This window comes from Armigeres subalbatus, chromosome 3 (assembly GCF_024139115.2).
Source record: "Armigeres subalbatus isolate Guangzhou_Male chromosome 3, GZ_Asu_2, whole genome shotgun sequence".
NCBI classification, from domain to species: Eukaryota; Metazoa; Arthropoda; class Insecta; order Diptera; family Culicidae; genus Armigeres; species Armigeres subalbatus.
Genome location: NC_085141.1, coordinates 83,591,821 through 83,611,366, shown reverse-complemented (window position 1 = coordinate 83,611,366; position 19,546 = coordinate 83,591,821). Strand labels below are relative to the sequence as shown.

The 19,546-nt window shown below is 40.7% G+C and overlaps 1 protein-coding gene across 3 annotated transcripts in view; it reads right to left on the bottom strand.

Annotated features, from left to right (window-relative positions):
• LOC134219743 (choline transporter-like protein 1) overlaps positions 1-19,546 on the bottom strand; it is a 40,062-nt gene that overhangs the window by 17,774 nt on the left and 2,742 nt on the right. The window contains exons 1-3 of one of the 3 annotated variants that reach the window (XM_062698608.1): positions 12,966-13,572; positions 12,555-12,665; positions 2,233-2,352 (exon numbers count right to left, since the gene is read on the bottom strand). In XM_062698608.1, the coding sequence (XP_062554592.1) occupies positions 2,233-2,331 (99 nt within the window). In that variant the 5' untranslated portion in view covers positions 2,332-2,352; positions 12,555-12,665; positions 12,966-13,572. Of the gene's footprint in view, positions 1-2,232; positions 2,353-12,554; positions 12,666-12,965; positions 13,573-19,546 lie in introns of those variants that run through there. The other 2 variants (XM_062698606.1, XM_062698607.1) reach the window with 2 other exon arrangements.

The following is a 19,546-nucleotide window of genomic DNA, read 5'->3' as shown; positions in this document are numbered from 1 at the left end:
AAACTGTTCCGAATCATAACAAGCCATGATAACAAATTTATCAAACTTGTATACTGCCGTTCTACGCATAATTGTCCCATGTACATAGGAAATCCCAGCAAACATGGGACAAATATGCGTATGACGGCAGTATACAAGTGCGAAAAAACAGAATCGGATAGGCAGCCCCCACAGAAAAATTGTGATTCTCGCTTTGTTTTCGTTCATTTCGTGTTGGTTACTGCACAGTTGTGTAGAACAAGTTGAAATGCATCATCAGAGCCAGTGCTACCCACGTTTGGAGCTTTCTAAAAGAAATGTATCATGCGGTACAGCCTTCCGAATCATTTCCCTATCATGACAGCTTGCGAAAAAAGTCTCTCGCGCTATGCTACATATCGTATATGTGAACAGAGATGATAAGTGAGAGACTTGTTCATTATCTTTAGGATTCAATCCCTGCAGGAGGAGATCGGCCGGCTGAAAAACAACAAAGCCCCTGGAGTTGACCAACTAACAGGAGAGCTGTTCAAACACGGTGTTGAGGCGTGTTGGTGTTGGATGGAAGGTGTCGTGTCACCGATCTACAAAAAAGGCGATAAGTCGGATTGCAGCAACTACCGCCCATTCACATTGCTGAACGCCCGCCTACAAGGTACTCTCCCTACTATACCCGCCTACAAGGTGATGGTCTGTCTGCTATTCAACATCGCTTTGGAGAGAAGCGAAGAGTAGGAATTGACACGGGTGGTACGATTTTCACGAAATCCGTCCAGTTATTTGGTTTCACCGACGACATTGATATTATGGTACGTAACTTTAAGAGGATGGTGGAAGCCTTCATCACACTGAAAAGTGAAGCTAAACGGATTGGACTAGCATCAACACGTCAAAGACGAAGTACATGATACGAAGAGGCTCAAGAGAGGACAACGTAAGCCACCCACCACGAGTTTGTATTGGTGGTGACGGAATCGAGGTGGTTGAAGAATTCGTGTACTTGGGCTCACTGGTGACCTCCGATAACGATACCAGCAAAGAAATTAGGAGTCGCATCATGGCAGGAAATCGTACGTATTTTGGACTCCGCAATAGAGTTCGCCGCCGTACCAAACTGACTATCTACAAAACGCTTATTAGACTGGTAGTTCTCTATGGACACGAGACCTGGACGATGCTCGTGGAGGACCAACGCGCACTGGGAGTTTCCGTAAAGAAAGTGCTGCGTACCATCTATGGTGGGATGCATATGGTAGACGGTACGTGGAGGTGACGAATAAACCACGAGTTGCATCAGCTGTTGGGAGAATCATCCATCGTTCACACCGCGAAAATCGGATGACTGCGGTGGGCCGGGCACGTAGCCAGAATGTAGGACGTTCTTCTTCTTCTTCTTATTGGCATTACATCCCCACACTGGGACAGAGCCGCCTCGCAGCATAGTGTTCATTAAGCACTTCCACAGTTATTAACTGCGAGGTTTCTAAGCCAAGTTACCATTTTTGCATTCGTATATCATGAGGCTAACACGATAATACTTGTATGCCCAAGGAAGTCGAGACAATTTCCAATCCGAAAATTGCCTAGACCGGCACCGGGAATCGAACCCAGCCACCCTCAGCATGGTCTTGCTTTGTAGCCGCGCGTCTTACCGCACGGCTAAGGAGGGCCGTAATCCGGTGAAAATGGTTCTCGACAACGATCCAACGGGAACCCTCCGCGGACTACGTGGTTGGTGACGTGCAGCTATGGACCGAGCTGAATTCAGAAGAAGACTTTTATGTATTGCGCAGGCCACTCCGACCTTAGTCTAGTAATAAATAAATAGGAGAAGTTTGAATTTCATATACAGAATTTCAAGAAAATCTGTCATCCGCTGGTTGGTAGTAAAGCATTTCAAATTTCAGTGAGAACGTCATGAAAAAATAATGATTGCAGGGACCAACATCGATTTTCTCCGCACAAATAGGTCATCATATTTCTGGTGCGTCACATTTCCATGAACCTACCACACTAGATAATTACTCTGATATAGATATAACCATATGATACAACCCCAATGGTTCCTGAAAGGATTGCTGAAATTGACCATATGTGCACCGGACAACATATGCATCCTATTTCCGCCAAACTTGTGATTGTGACAGACATGTGGTTCCACCATAATTCTGTTTTTTTATATATGCTTTCTGGAAGTTAGTGCAGCGTGCGTACCGCGCTAGGATCGCACTGCCTGTCCCAGACATAACTCACCTTGCACGAGAGATCCTTATCGGGTTTGTTGTCGCGGCCACACACGTTGGCACAGTCATCGTATCCATTTATTATTCGATAGATATCACCAAAGGCCATACAGTAGATAATGAGCACCAGCTTTGTGTCCGATGTATGGGATGTTGAATCCATGTTCATCATTCATATTAACAATTGTTGAGTTGGGATAGTATGAAAGTGAATACATATGGGTACAGGTTAGTTATGTGCTGTATGAATAGTCATCATAATAAAACATACATTCAGGAATAATTCATTGTTCATATGTTGGGGCAGGCGTGGGAGGTTAGTAGCAACATATCAGGGTTTGTAATCAGTGATTAATCTATTATTGATGATTGACTTTTAAAATTGTTGAACAAACATAAAGGAAAATTAAGAGTAATGTGACCAGCAAGCGTCCTGCGAAACGCGGGACGCCTATCTGGCTTACGTAACTGGATTGAAAATGAATCCTCGAAAAGTGCATTTCGCATAGATTTTGGCCCAAAAAAAAAATGGAAAAATATTTGTAAGGTTGTATGAATTGTAATAAATTTATAAAACGAGTTTGAACAATGCAGCGTCCCGCGAAATGCGGGACGTCTGGTCATATTACCGTGAAGTACCCTAATTTCGCGCACTTAAGATCTGACAAAGTTAAAACGTTCATTAAAAAACATGTAGTGGCCATTTGGAAACATTTGCTACTGCATCACGTAGTAGAAGGATTCTAGGTTCTCAAAAAAATGTTACTTGCAAATTTTACTGCTATTTAAAAAAAATTGGAGTATGAATCCGAGACCGTTATATGCTCCTTATTTCGCGCAAGAAAATAGGATAGTTCCTAATTTCGCGCAAAAGTGTTCCTAACTTCGCTCATGTTTGGAATTGAATATCGCTATTGGTTTGATGAAATATAATCAATTAACCAATAGAAGCATACATCCATTGTTCAAAATATGCAGATAACGGTATCGGACAGCCGTCAGTGACCCATTCTTTAGTCGAAATGGTATGTGCCTATATTTCGACCCTGGAGCTTTGCTTAGATTTTACTCCATGCATTTTAGTTGACACAAGTCATAATTCCTAAAATATCGTTTTCTTCTGAAACTATAAATCATATTTTAAGAAAAAAGCCATTGTATGAGCAATGTTTAGCTGATGAATAAAAAAAAGTTTAAATTTTCGAGATGTCATGAAAAAGTCTTAAATTCCGCTATGTCTTACACGAGACATCTTCAAATATGTGTTTTATACTTAACATATTCAATATTTTATACATTATCGAAAAAGCTGCTGTAGTTTTATCTTAAGTTTAGCATCATTTTACACATCGCACATTTTAACATCATTTTACACATCGGATTTGATAGCTATTGCAGGCACTGATCAATAAGATTTTTCAAGTCAACATTAGTCGATGTCGGTGGTTATCCGCCTGAAAATTAGATAAAAAGCGTATGGGAATGAACTCTTCGGGTTCTATTCAGTGTAAAGCTGTCCTGTGTATTATTTTGCTTTTGTTTCATTAGAATGTTGCAAATGAAACTACGCAACAACAATAAACGAAATTAGGCACCATAATTACTCTCATATACCTAATTTCGCGCACAAAGCGAAAGTCTTAATAAACACAAAATATATAAAACTTTACACTTTTCAATAGTAATGACGAATAAACATATCCAACAGAGCATAATGGATACAAATATTTCCAAAAAGTAGCCAGTTTTGTACAGTAAAATCATTTGTTTATTTGGGTCATGTTCTTCGTCGCTGTGCTAAGCACAAGCAAATATGGCGGTCGATGGGAGGATCAAATTGAAATAATTTTATTTGGTGTACTAAACCAAGTTTGTTTTTCAAATTTTTTCGTGAAAAACATTCAACAACAATGATATTTTGTAATCCTCCAGATTTTTCAATTTTGACTGGCACCTAAAATTTGAAAAAAATAAATCATTTTAGAATGCGCGAAGTTAGGGCGCGCGCGAAATTAGGGCACATCACGGTAATTTAGAGTGATTTAATTACCTTGTGTTTAAATACGGTTTCTACAGGTTTATGTCTCTTTTAAGTTACATATAGGGGAACGGTTCGCCACTTCATCTCATAGCTCCTATTTCAATCCCATCAAAAACAAAGCAATGGAAAGGAATTTGGTTTGTTTATTATTTTTGTGATTTTTTCAGCAGTGAGCACGCATGTTGACAAAAAGAAGCGACGAATTTGGTGCCGTATTTCTTTGTTTAGCGATGAGATGGATATATGTACAGTGAGATGGAAATCGGAACATTTCCCCTACATATACGATTTTTGATCAATTTTTCATTCAATGTCCAAGCTATGGTGCTACCCTGGGTGCTACCAAGCGTTTTCAATTCCATTTTTCGTAATTATACACATTACGATGATTTTAGTTGAAGCGTCATACTATAATAAAACTACTTAATCAATTATGTGCTTATGTTTTACTCGGAACACTATTGTAAACAATTATTTTGATGTCCCATTGGGTTGGGACATGCGACACAAACTGGAGTCCACCAAAGAATAACCCTCCTAAATTCGGTGAATAAAATTATGTCTCGTTTTCTGTTCAACAGATTGAAACCGCTGCAGGAGTCCTTCGTCGATGAACACTAGGCAGGATTTTCGTGAGGGCCAACCAACAACGGATCAAATGTTCAACTAAGGGCAAATAATCGACAAATACCGCGAGTTGCTTTCTCTAGAATAGGTCCCAATCTTGCATTTGCTTCGTCTTTATTTTGCTTCCCATATTTAATTTCATTTGTTGATAATTGTTTTCAACACTTAGTTTAAAAAAATGAAATCCGATTCCTTCATCCTACGATATCAATTAAAAAGAGAGGCTCCAGCTTGATGGGGCAGCAGGGACTATGTCCAAGGGCTTGACGATCCCTCCCCAGGCCATCTGCGAGTTGTGGGGCTTGCCTAGGATGTGGTGGGATTTGATAGTGGGCCATGTTAAACCTCTATAAAAATCTGCATGTATCCGCAAGTAGGCCCCACCAAAGCGACTGTGTGCCGCTCAAAGCGCACAAGCCCAAGTCCTGGTGTTAGGTGGGACGCTAAACAGCCCTGACACGACGGCCCTCCGACGAGACAGGAGGTTTGCGCAGGCCCAATAAGCCACCTGGAAAACCAATAATTACGAACAATATAAGAGATAATGCGACTCGATATAATCGGCAAAGACCTAGGCGACGAATAAAGGATCACGATTGGAAGCTTGGAACATGGAACTGCAAGTCGCTAGGCTTCGCAGGTTGCGACAGGATGATGTACGATGAATTACATCCCCGCAACTTCGACGTCGTGGCGCTGCAGGAGATTTGGTGGACAGGACAGAAAGTGTGGAAAAGCGGGCATCGAGCGGCTACCTTCTATCAAAGCTGTGGCACCACCAACGAGCTGGGAACCGGCTTCATAGTGCTGGGTAAGATGCGCCAACGCGTGATTCGGTGGCAACCAATCAACGCAAGGATGAGCAAGCTGAGGATTAAAGGCCGTTTCTTCAACTATAGCATCATCAACGTGCACTGCCCACACGAAGGGAGACCCGACGATGAGAAAGAAGCGTTCTACGCACAGCTGGAGCAGACATACGATGGATGCTCACTGCGGGACGTCAAAATCGTCATCGGTGACATGAACGCACAGGTAGGAAGGGAGGAAATGTATAGACCGGTCATCGGACCGGATAGTCTGCACACCGTATCGAATGGCAACGGCCAACGATGCATAAACTTCGCAGTCTCCCGCGGAATTGTAGTCCGAAGCACCTTCTTTCCCCGCAAAAATATCCACAAGGCCACATGGAAATCACCTAACCAAGAAACGGAAAACCAAATCGACCACGTTCTAATCGACGGTAAATTCTTCTCCGACATAACGAACGTCCGCACTTACCGCAGTGCGAATATTGAATCCGACCACTACCTCGTTGCAGTATGCATGCGCTCAAAACTCTCGACGGTGTACAACACGCGTCGGAGTCGGACGCCGCGGCTTAACATTGGGCGGCTACAAGACGGTAGACTAGCCCAAGAATACGCGCAGCAGCTGGAAGTGGCACTCCCAACGGAAGAGCAGCTAGGCGCAGCGTCTCTTGAAGATGGCTGGAGAGATATTCGATCCGCCATTGGTAGCACCGCAACCGCTGCACTTGGCACGGTGACCCCGAATCAGATAAACGACTGGTATGACGGCGAATGTGAGCAGTTAGTAGAAGCGAAGAATGCAGCATGGGTGAGATTGCTGCAACACCGCACGAGGGCGAACGATGCACGATATAAACAGGCGCGGAACAGACAAAACTCGATTTTCCGGAGAAAAAAGCGTCAGCAGGAAGATCGAGACCGTGAAGAGACGGAGCAACTGTACCGCGCTAATAACACACGATAGTTCTATGAGAAGTTGAACCGTTCACGTAAGGGCCACGTGCCACAGCCTGATATGTGTAAGGACATAAACGAGAACCTTCTTACGAACGAGCGTGAGGTGATCCAAAGGTGGCGGCAGCACTACGAAGAACACCTGGATGGCGATGTGGCAGACGAAGATGGCGGTATGGTGATGGACCTGGGGGAACGCGCGCAGGACATAATTCTACCGGCTCCGGATCTCCAGGAAATCCAGGAGGAGATTGGCCGGCTGAAGAACAACAAAGCCCATGGGGTTGACCAACTACCAGGAGAGCTATTTAAACACGGTGGTGAGGCACTGACTGGAGCGCTGCACTGGGTCATTACCAAGATTTAGGAGGAGGAAGTTTTGCCGCAGGAGTGGATGGAAGGTGTCGTGTGTCCCATCAACAAAAAGGGCGATACGCTGGATTGTAGCAACTACCGCGCAATCACATTGCTGAACGCCGCCTACAAGGTACTCTCCCAAATTTTATGCCGTCGACTAGCACCAATTGCAAGGGAGTTCGTGGGGCAGTACCAGGCGGGTGCTATGGGCGAACGCTCCACCACGGACCAGGTGTTCGCCATTCGCCAAGTACTGCAGAAATGCCGCGAATACAACGTACCCACATATCATCTATTCATCGACTTCAAAGCCGCATATGATACAATCGATCGGGACCAGCTATGGCAGCTAATGCACGAACACGGTTTTCCGGATAAACTGACACGGATGATCAAAGCGACGATGGATCGGGTGATGTGCGTAGTTCGAGTTTCAGGGGCATTCCCGAGTCCCTTCGAAACCCGCAGAGGGTTACGGCAAGGTGATGGTCTTTCGTATCTGCTATTCAACATCGCTTTGGAAGGGGTAATTGGAAGAGCAGGGATTAACACGAGTGGTACAATTTTCAATAAGTCCGACCAGCTATTTGGCTTCGCCGACGACCTAGATATTATGGCACGTAACTTTGAGAAGATGGAGGAAGCCTACATCAGACTGAAGAGGGAAGCCAAGCGGATCGGACTAGTCATCAACACGTCGAAGACGAAGTACATGATAGGAAGAGGTTCAAGAGAAGACAATGCGAGCCACCCACCGCGAGTTGGTATCGGTGGTGACGAAATCAAGGTGGTAGAAGAATTTGTGTACTTGGGCTCACTGGTGACTGCCGAAAATGATACCAGCAGAGAAATTCGGAGACGTATAGAGGCTGGGAATCGTACATACTTTGGACTCCGCAAGACGGTCCGATCGAATAGAGTTCGCCGCCGTACCAAACTGACAATCTACAAAACGCTCATTAGATCGGTAGTCCTCTACGGACACGAGACCTGGACGATGCTCGTGGAGGACCAACGCGCACTCGGAGTTTTCGAAAGGAAAGTGCTGCGTACCATCTATGGTGGGGTGCAGATGGCGGACGGTACGTGGAGGAGGCGAATGAACCACGAGTTGCATCAGCTGTTGGGAGAACCATCCATCGTTCACACCGCAAAAATCGGACGACTGCGGTTGGCCGGGCACGTAGCCAGAATGTCGGACAATAACCCGGTGAAAATGGTTCTCGACAACGATCCGACGGGCACAAGAAGACGAGGTGCGCAGCGGGCAAGGTGGATCGATCAGGTTGAAGATGACTTGCGGACCCTCCGTAGCCTGCGTGGTTGGCGACGTGTAGCCATGGACCGAGCCGAATGGAGAATACTCTTATATGCCGCACAGGCCACTTCGGCCTTAGTCTGAACAAATAAATAACAAGTAACATAGATTTTTTTCTTCATATTTTTAATGCTTCTTCTCCTTCTTATTCTTATTGGCATTACATCCCCATACTGGAACAGAGCCGCCTCGCAGCTTAGTGTTCATTAAGCACTTCCACAGTTATTAACTGCGAGGTTTCTAAGCCAGGTTACCATTTTTGCATTCGTATATCATGAGGCTAACACGATGATACTTTTATGCCCAGGGAAGTCGAGACAATTTCCTATCCGAAAATTGCCTAGACCGGCACCGGGAATCGAACCCAGCCACTCAGCATGGTCTTGCTTAGTAGCCGCGCGTCTTACCACACGGCTAAGGAGGGCCGTGGAGATTTTTAATGCTAATCACTTTCATTTTCATTAACTATTTAACTGCCGTCATACGCATATTCGTCCCATGTTTGCTGGGATTTCCTATATACATGGGACAGTTAAGCGTATAACGGCAGTTAAGTGTTTGTAAAGGGTGATAGCATTCTGTTTTATTGATTATAAGTACCAAGTTAAAAAACAAGATTATTATTACATATTATTATTTTTATTTAACAAAAAAAACAAGATTGTTTGAAAAAAAATATACATTCCTGATCTGACATCCAACTACGGTTAGATTTGAACGAAGCTGAAACATTTTTCGACCAGAATTTTACAAATAATAGTCGTGACTGTCTACACATATTTTTGGCCCCCATATTTGTACGTGTACGTGCCTAATTCAATAAACAATAATTCTTATGTAAACCTTCCCAAAATAGATAAAAGAGATTACAATCAATTGGATATTATTCAAGAATGCCGTAACAGAGTTTATCAAATTCTCATAAAGTATTTTAGTAGATTGTCCTCACATGTCCAGATGATTAGTTTTCCCTATTCTACAGACGTATTGTACCTAAATAGATATGCCTTTTCCAGTCTTACTGTTGAGATCGGCGAACGTAGATCTGAACAGATATAAAGTTGTGGAATACAGAAGAATATTTCTTTTATAGACTAGTTAAATGTAACGAACTTGTGCAATATTAGAGAATCGCTCCACTATTTAAAAAAAATAGTTGAATGATTCCAAGATTTGTTTGTTTTAGGGTCCTTTCCAATTTTTTAAACTAATTAAAATTTTAAACTCTGACAGATTGGAACACTTAGTGGTGTAGTCATCTTGGTTCCAACTACTTCGCGAGTAGTTTGCATGATGGGGCATAGATGCCACCACACGCGACGCAATTGCGACATACGAAAATGGGTAAAATTTGATTGTCATCAGAGCTCTCTTCGGTTTTCCACTGGAAGAACAGTTTCAAGTTTATTCACGAAATCTCATTAAAATTTGGTTTTCGCGGGTTCATCATTAAATATTTTAAAAACATCTGCCGGACAAGGATGTTATCGATCATTTAGTAATCTGCATTCGATCATTTAGTAGTTTTTTTAATAACTCATTCCAGAGGCTAAATTCAAAATGTGTTGTATGGTGGTCTTCTAGTGCAAAGGTTTATCTACAACTCTGCCTAACAGTTCGTTGTTTGAATTTCACTAGTAACGGAGCTATAGCGCTAATAGCAGTAACTTAGACTAAATGATTGCATATTTTGTTATCATTTAGTATAAGTATAGCAACTAGCACTGTAACTCCTTTAGTAGTGGAATTCAAACATCGACCTGTTAAGGAAAGTTGTAGAAAAACCTTCGCACTAAAAGTCCACCATACAACACATTTTGAAATTTAGCCTCAGGAATGAGTTATTGACAAACTACTAAATGATCTAACGCAGATTACTAAATGATCGATAACATCCTTGCTGCCGGATCTCTTTTTTTAAATCCTTGAAATATTTCCAGAATTATAGAACATAGGAAAAGTTGACAAAAATCTAACAGAATCTCGTGATGTCGTGTATGACGCTTTGCGGAGCCGCCTTTCTTTGGTATGAAAATATTAGGATTATTAAACTCTCACAATCATAGAGATTGCATTTAATTTTTTTTATGGGCTCCACACTATAAAAAAAATATCTTCGTTTCTACCTTTATTAAGTGAGGGATGTTCCTGAGCTCTCCAACTCACCGTCTCACCATGTAAGATTTTTTACATTAAAAAACAACGCACGTCCGATTCTGTCTCAGGTTCTGAGTGTCCTCCGAAAATTCACGCTGTTTTGGATAAAAACTGACACAATCTACTTCAAGTTTGCATGGAAATAGGTAGGGGAACGGTTCGGCACTTCATCTCATAGCTCCCATTTCTATCCCATCAAAACCAAAGCACGGAAAAGGAATTTGATTTGTTTTTTATGTTTGTGATTTTTTTTCAGCAGTTAGCACGTACGTTAGCAAAAGAAGCGACAATATTGGTGCTGTATTTCTCTACCCAACTAACAATTTTGGTGCTAAAAGCTTCAACTTCTAGCCTTTGGCTGTATTATATTTGAATAAAAGCAGCCAATGCTGAATAAAAGAAAAGCCTTCGCAAATAATCCCTTAAACTTCAACTCGACTATTACCCAAATATCTATCAGCTAGTCAGTTTGTGCCGAATATATTTCATCTTTTATCGTTTATGCAGCTTTCATATAGTCATAAAACAGCTCTGTCTGAATTAGCAACAAAGCTTATCGGTTAAGAGCTCATGTATGTAATTAAGTTGCTTGTTAGCAACTTCCTATATTACGGTGAGTAGCATTCACAATGAAAATGTTTTCGCTGTTGTTATAGCACTAACAATATAGCGTAATGGCGCTATAAATGAACTAACGAAGCTTTTAAGCAACTTCTATATCTTTGAAGATTACACAACGTTTAAGTAAACCTTATACTGCTTCTTTTAATAGCTTATCAGTATGGAACGTCAAAACCGCAATGTTTACATTTGATTTTTGTTGCCGGAGCTGTGTATGAGCTATTGATTTCTGTAATGCAGCTACAAAGGTATTCACCTGCTCTTATAGCAACTGACAAAGCGCTGTCATTAGTGCTAGCAGATAGTGTAATAAAACAAGCCATTTAGAAGCGATATTGCTGTTGACGGCTACTGTTAAACGATTAGCAGCAGAGTAGCATCTATACAGATCGAGAAAATGTTGCCTAAAAACAATTTCAGCGATTGATGATGCATAAAAGTTAGCCCACAGAACATGCTGACAGATGTTTGAATAATGGTTGAAATAATGCTGAAAGCATACTTTTTAAGCTTATGTACTGAAAGCAGCATGTAGGCCTCTTTCTAACGTTTATACAGCATGAATCTGAAAATTGCGTTAGTAAAACAACCTATAGGGTATGCGAAGAAGCACATCCATAATTTTCTTTGTTATGTACATATGTCATAGTGACGGTGATGACAGAGCAGCGGCCATTGAATCAGGAGATCAGAAGTTCGAATCTAGGTAGCAACAAAATTGATATTTGAGTTTTCCACAAAAAAAAAACATTAAATAAACTCCGAAATTTACTCTCCTCTCAAATAATATTTAATCAAAATGAATTCAGTGGCTGTATAAAACTTATTTAACAGATTTAAAAAATCTGAATAAGCGCCATTGAAGCGAATTATATTACTAAATGGTTTAATAAGGATTGAGAAAAAAATGTGTAACATGCTGTAAATAAACTCCGAAATTTACTCTCCTCTCAAATAATATTTAATCAAAATGAATTCAGTGGCTGTATAAAACTTATTTAACAGATTGCAGGCACGTCAAAAACAGCTGAATAGATTCGCCAGATTTGCTGGTAAAAGCATTGAATAGAAGTTATTGATCATATGTAGCACACATATTCAGCTTGAAGCCGTATAGACGAGTTGAAATAACATTTACATTGACATTAAATGTTAGTTGGGTATTTTGCGATGAGATGATTATATGTTCATTGAGATGGAAAATGGAACAGTTCCCCTATAAAAGAATTGAAATTTTTCGTTTTACTTCTTCATAAAGCGTAGGCAAAAAGAAAATTCACAATGTTATCAACAAATAGTTGTAAATTCGTTCATTATAGTGCCAAATACAGATACAATAAAAATAATCATTGGTTTTTAACCTTTGACAAATTAAAGGGAGTTGACATAATAAAATTGTAAACTTTCAACTAAGCTCACCAGAATTTTTATAACCTACTTACCAAAATTAGAATAAAAGTTGCTTTAATGGCTACGAATAGAATGTCAGTACAGTGTCGATCTGTTTCGAATAAGTTTGTATCATCCTTGTTAGGCGAAGAAGACGCGGAGTGCTGTAAAGAAATAACATTGGAAAGGTTTGCAAAAAATTACTATTAGTAATAGTAACAGATAGTTACAATATTATCGCAGGCTAACAAATAAACCAAAAGAAAATGCGTTGAGAACATAAAAGTGACAATTGTATACACTGGGTCCTTTTGTGCATGTATTTTGAGATTTTCCTGTTTATGCAATTTTTTTAAACGCAGGTTTTGGGATTTACGCGGATTTTGATATTTACGCATTTTTTTACGGTTCTTATTTACGCGGTACGCATGAGTCGCATAGAAATATTTGCGTTTCATAAATACCTGCCTATTATAAGAGAAATAAACATTATTTTGTTTATTTGCTCAGGCTAAGGCCGGAGTGGCCCGTGCAGTGCATAAAAGTCTTCTCCGTTCAGCTCGGTCCATGTCTGCACGTCGCCAATCACGCAGTCTGCGGAGGGTCCGCAAATCGTCCTCCACTTGATCGATCCATGTTGCTCGCTGTGCACCCCGCCTTCTTGTTCCCGTCGGATTGTTGTCGAGAGCCGTTTTCACCGCATTGCTGTCCGACATTCTGGCCAAGTACACGAATTCTTCATCCAACTCGATTTCGTCACCACCGATACAAACTCGTGATGGGTTACATTGTCCTCTCTTGAGCCTCTTCCTATCATGTACTTCGTCTTCGACGTGTTGATGACTAGTCCAATCCGTTGAGCTTCTCTTTTCAGTCTGATGTAGGCTTCCTCCATTTTTTTCTCAAAGTGACGTGCCATAATATCATTGTCGTCGGCGCTGAACGGACTTTGTAAAAATCGTACCACACGTGTCGATTCCTGCCCTTCGTATTACTCCCTCCAAAGCGATGTTGAATAGCAGAATGCCCTGACAATTCCCCTGAAACTCGAACTACTTTTGGCTTGTCCATATTATAGCTTAAATACAACAAGTTTTTCATTAAAAAAAAATAGATGTTTTTGGTGTTACTTGGGATGCCAACTCGGGGTACCCCTTGCAAGGTACCTGATTCAGTCTTGTTGGTGGTCTAGCGGCTCAGGTGGGTGGGTGTTAGGGCACTTATGGTGCCAGTGTGTCTTTGCGTACAGGTGGTTCATGGAGGTTCATGGGAAGTATATGGAGAATTGATGCGCAGGTGCACTTGTGTACGTCATGTGGGGGCGCCAGTATTGCAGTTGTATTGCGGATATGTCCAGAATTGTGACCATCTGATTTTTCGTGTGGTACCCCATCCAGGAGATAGTATTATCTACTGAGGATGAGGGTTTTGTTATAGCAAAAGTAAATGGAGTATATTATTTTTATAGCTGCTACTGTCCTCTAAGATGGAGTATCGAATAGTACTTCAAGGTAATATATAGTCTTGTAGCAGTTTAAAACCGTTAGTGATAGCAGGTGACTTCAACGCGTGGGCAGTGGACTGGGGATTCCGGTTCACTAACGCTAGAGGTCATATCCTGCTAAAAGAAGGTTGCGACGACATCATTGCTGGGATGATGCCGATAGACATACTCCTGGAGGAAGATGTAAAGAGCTTCAACGATAGGAACACATTAAATGTGCGACGTGTCAAGAGAGCAGCCTCACTGCTCAATGACATGGCAAAGAGCATGGGATACCATCAAAGGTCGCTGGACTCACAGACTGATTCCGGATGGGCCGAGTTGGGTTGTGTTTCCCAATCAGTAGTCCGCGACCCCCTGGGAGGTCGCGAGACCGTACCAAAGGAGCCGTGAAACCTTTGCAAAGAATGCACCCTTTTTGTGGTTCAACTATCAAGAACACATTTTTATTAATATTATATAATATATTTATATAAAAAATTTTGTGTATGTATTTACAAATATAAATCCATTAGTTTTACTCAAAATCAGGAGATTTGAGGAAAGCGTTTTTTTCTGTAGTGATTTAAAAACTCCAACCAAAAGCGACATCATCATAGCTACATTTTTTTATTCTGGCGGCTTGCAGTAGGAAAAAGTTGAGTGGGTTTGTACTGACCCTAGTAGCACACATGTTTCACATATGTTGCTGCAACTCATATGTAACAAGATTCAGTTAAAATCAAATTGCTGTAAACTTTTCTAGTCTTGACTTGTGCTGCTTGAGGATGGTACACCAGCAATGCTTGGGATAAAATCTGGATTTCATAACAGAATAAAAGAACGATCTTTACTGATTATAGATCGACTGTACGTTAGAATCGTGAGCTTTAAGAATTGTGAAGAATCGTAAACTTTCCGGATTATGGATCGACTGCACGTTTTAATTATATTTGTTGAACGGCTTCTCATCGTATCTTTTTCAATATTTTCCCTTTGAAAAGGATACAATTCCCGTGTTGAAACGTCGAGCAAATGAAAATAAAACTTTTTGTGAACATTCAGGACTGAGTAGCCGTTTAATAAATATAAGAATCGTGAACTATATCAAATCTGGAGCTCTCAACACCCGTTTGTTGAAAGAACTCTGCAGAGAAATGCGTGTAGATCACGAGCCAACAGACATTGGAAGCTGAAGAAGAGCTTGTTTCGTGGCAAATAAGCTTCTTCAGCTGAAAAAATAGCTTTTTCAGCTTAAATTGTTCGTTGGGGAGGTCCTTCTTTGCTACTTCGTGGCACAGTGTTTATAAAAAGGCAATATGAAAGTTATGAAAGGAATGATTTGCTTGCCAACCTCAATGAAGGAACATCTTTCTTACCTATCCAACATTTTTTACCTAAGAGGTGAGCCAGCCTAGGGCTGAAAGCCTCTGCAATAAGGACAATAATAATAATACAGTAATATCCCGATTTTATCACCCCCTGGTGAATTTTGGGGTGATAAAACAGGGTATGTGACAAAAATGGAAAAAAAATTATTTCCAATTTTTTAATTCATTCCACAACTATGAATAATTTTATGCCTTGGAAAGGCCAAATGCGTGAACGGTAGCCGTTATTTCTTATCGAAATTGCTTACAGAATATTTCCTAGGTACTTAGAAGTCGTTCGTAATAAACTACAGGCAGTGAAAGTTATTTCATGAAAACCAATATTGTTTGTGGTATTATTTACGAAAATAAAAAGAATGACACATTTTTTGGGTGACAAAATCGGGTCGAAAACGTGATAAAATCGGTACGTGAAAAAAACGGGTAGAAAACGTGATGAAATCGGGACGTGAAAAAAACGACTCGAAAACGTGATAAAATCGGGGGTAGACAAAATCGGGTCAACACTGTAATAACATTTTTGACCAACTTAACTCGGTGAACTTGTAATTACAGGCAATGCTAACCAATCTGATTCAATTTTTGCAAGCCTTCACCGCAATGTTGAAAAACTAGCGAAGCAAAGTTAATGTCGGAAATATTACAATGTTTTATGAGCTGTGCACAGTTTGATTGAGGAAGACCCAACTAACATTTAATGTCAATGTAAATGTTATTTCAACTCGTCTATACGGCTTCAAGCTGAATATGTGTGCTATACATATGATCAAGAACTTTTATTCAATTCTTTTACCAGCAAATCTGGCGAATCTATTCAGCTGTTTTTGACGTGCCTGCACAACTACTTTACAGCATGTTACATATTTTTCTCTCAATCTTTACTAAACCATTTAGTAATACATAATTCGCTTCAATGGCGTTTATTCAGATTTTTTGAATCTGTTGAATAAGTTCTATACTAGTCTATTTCTAGTCCGCTGGTAGTATAGCTACCATGGCTGAATATCGGTTGGTACGCTTGATCGAACGGAAACCTCGTCTACGAACGGAGAGCGAAAGAGGATATGGGAACTTTGGGGCTTGGTTGGAGCTTCGACTCGTTTGTCCGTGGTTGTTAATCTCGAGCCGGTAAATGAGACAGTCACGAGAAAGCCAGATTTGCCGCTTCGGCTTTTGTGTGTGGTGCTAGTGCTATATTTTGTTGCACCAAGCGGTTCTAATTTTCCTGGCGAAGATTAAATGCCGGCGATCAGAGAACAGATTTCCCCGGAGTAAAGTGCGAACCGAAATCGCGGATGAAACGGTTAAATCTTGGGCACGCGGTGCGCGATGTGCGATTGTGAATCGTAGTGAGGTTATCCACTCGGTAGTGTCCAGGAGGCAACTTGAAGAGCCCTGGTATCCGTGACGAGTCTCTACTTCCGACATTCCGGTATTTAGACCGACGACTATCCGAAGTTCTAAGCGGAAGTCCGAAAAGTGTCCTCCCCTCATATCATATCTCGCGTTAGTGTATATCAGACTTCGTATACCTCGGCAAACAGCGGTGAGAGTCCAGACGCTGCATCCTAACGCCCTTACACCGGCGACTCATATCGACGGCGTCGACCACGTCGCGAGAAGAGCGACGGTGCGGGCCATCCTAGCGACCAACCCTCGAATAGCAGAGTAGGCAGCCTCTGAGGGAAGAAAGGTAAGTTGCATGCTAACTCTTTATGTTATAAAATTAAGGGGGTCGTGAGCCCCAAACCCAAAAAGATTGGGAGCCACTGGTTAATAGAAAGCACGGTCACATCAACTTTCACCTAGCACAGATGTTGTCTGAACATGGCGGTTTTACGAAGTTCTTGCATAGATTCGGGTTCGCAGAATCTGCTGAGTGACCGGAATGCATAGGCGTATATAGCAGAATAGATTTTCCGTTTCTTGGTCCGTTGATCTTCATGCTGCTTTACGGTATAGAGAGGGAGATGATGCTTCGAAAAGCAAATCAGAAATGCAAGGAAAGCTTAATACATAGGTAGTTTACAATTCGTCTGCCTTAAACTCCTTGTTAAAACTCGGATACATTCAATATAAATGTTCACTAATGATTTGGTCCCAGAAAAAATGAATGCAAAAAAGCATTTCTGAAGCGTTTCAAAATGGTTATAAAAAACGAGTTTTTTGGGCTATGGGGCAAAGCCACCCATATGCCGCACCATATGGCGACCAATATAATATTGTTTTCTACTGATTGACCACTGGAAGCAATTTTTCTTTCGTTCAGTTTCACACTGCAATATACACTTCCTCGATATTCTGTTTCGATGTATGTATAATGAGATCTTAATTGAATTGATTGGAACAGTGGCGCCGGGAGTGGGTAGGCCAAGTAGGACATGTCCTACGCATGCATGTTGCTGGGTGGGACAGTCAAGGCATCTATGTTTTCTAGGTTTAGAAAAGAGGTTTCTGCGATCCTAAGGAAATGGTAGACTATTTTGTTCTATATTGTTCTTTAGAACTCTAGGGAATACTTTTCAATCCCAATTGCGCACAAAAAAGTTGTATGAATATAAAAATCAGATTGAGATATTGTTAATTATAAATACACTAAGAAACAATCGGCAATTGGAATGGCGTTTGATATTTCATGAAAATGTCGATTTCTCTAATAGATTACATCCTACTCTTTCACGTGATGTATTAATTCCGATTTTTTGGCATATAATTAAGAAAATATGAAGCTTTTATTTTTGATCAAAAATGTTTGTTTGTTAAAAATGGGTTTATTTTTGAACGTGTTTTTTAGGTAAACTACCAATAAAAGAACGTATAACTTTCAATACAGACGAATAAAAATGCCTGTCTTTTCGCATTACCGACGAGATCTGGGTGAAAAATAATTTCAATGACCTGAAAATTCCGAAAAACCTCAAAAAATATTTCGAAAATGGAATAATTATCATTAGTAGGGGAGAGTGTTCCCAAACCGACCCCCGGTCCTAAACCGACCCGCAATCTATCTCATAGATGGCGTTGTCGGCGATTATGCCTGTATTGTCAGTATAGAATACTGCCACAGCAATACTAATTTGGACGTAGGCAGCCATCTTCCAAGGTTGTAATTTTCGGAAGTTCCGAGCCATATTGTATTTTGACTAGGGTAACTGTCCTATTTTGGACCCCTAGAGGAAGTGCATCCCAATAAATGCTTATATCTATTGAAATACAGCTTTGGTATGGGCGGAAATGACACCATTTCAAAGATGAAAGTCTTATTTATGAAGTAGAAGTTTGAAATGAGCTTTAGTTATTGATAAATCAGTGAAATTTGCCATTTTCTGAAATGAAAATATTTTTCGTTTTGGACAGTGCAACATATTTTGGACCCCCAAATGTACACATTTTGGACACCCCCAATTTAGTCTTTTCAAAGTCGAATTTTTAATTTACCCTGGTCAATTGAGTCGAAGCCAAGTCTTATTTTTCGATTGGCATGCCTCAATGAGAAGATTCCTGCGTTTTAAATTCACAATTTCGACAAAACTTAGTGTGTGCGTTCTGAGATTTTCAGTGATGTATACTTTTAAGCGTAAAGCATTGTAACGCTCGCCTTCTTGAACAAACTAATTTTCTCGAAATTTCATTTAAATATCGCTTCTTCGCACGGGAAACCAGTGTAATAGATGATGAACAATGTTAATTTCCTGAAGCCAATGGGGGAATTAGCAGCGGCATTGTTTTTAGTTTAGAAATCAGATAAATGTCGCCAGGAGGGTCCAAATCAAGTTGGTTACCCTACGTCAGAGCTTCCCAAACCTTTGGGTATGCGACCCACCTAGCAAAATTCTATGTCTCGCGACCCACCTATGAAAAAATGCATTTTATCAAGTAGTATTAAGCATTACTTGAATTAGAATGTCATCTGTTTCGGCTTCTTCCACATAAAAAATATTCACGTTACATTACATGTACAAATGCAAAAAATGACGAACATGGTATTGTTTGTCAAAATGTTAGCGTTTTTATTTTACTTCATAAGGGGACAGCTTTTAGGCATAGGTAAATGTTTAAATAAAATAGCATAGTGATGGATATTTAAAATAAAATGCGGTTTGAAGTTGAAATAATGTTCCTGAAAAAAATGATCATAAGGTTCGGCGTTCGACCTGCAATCAATATTTGT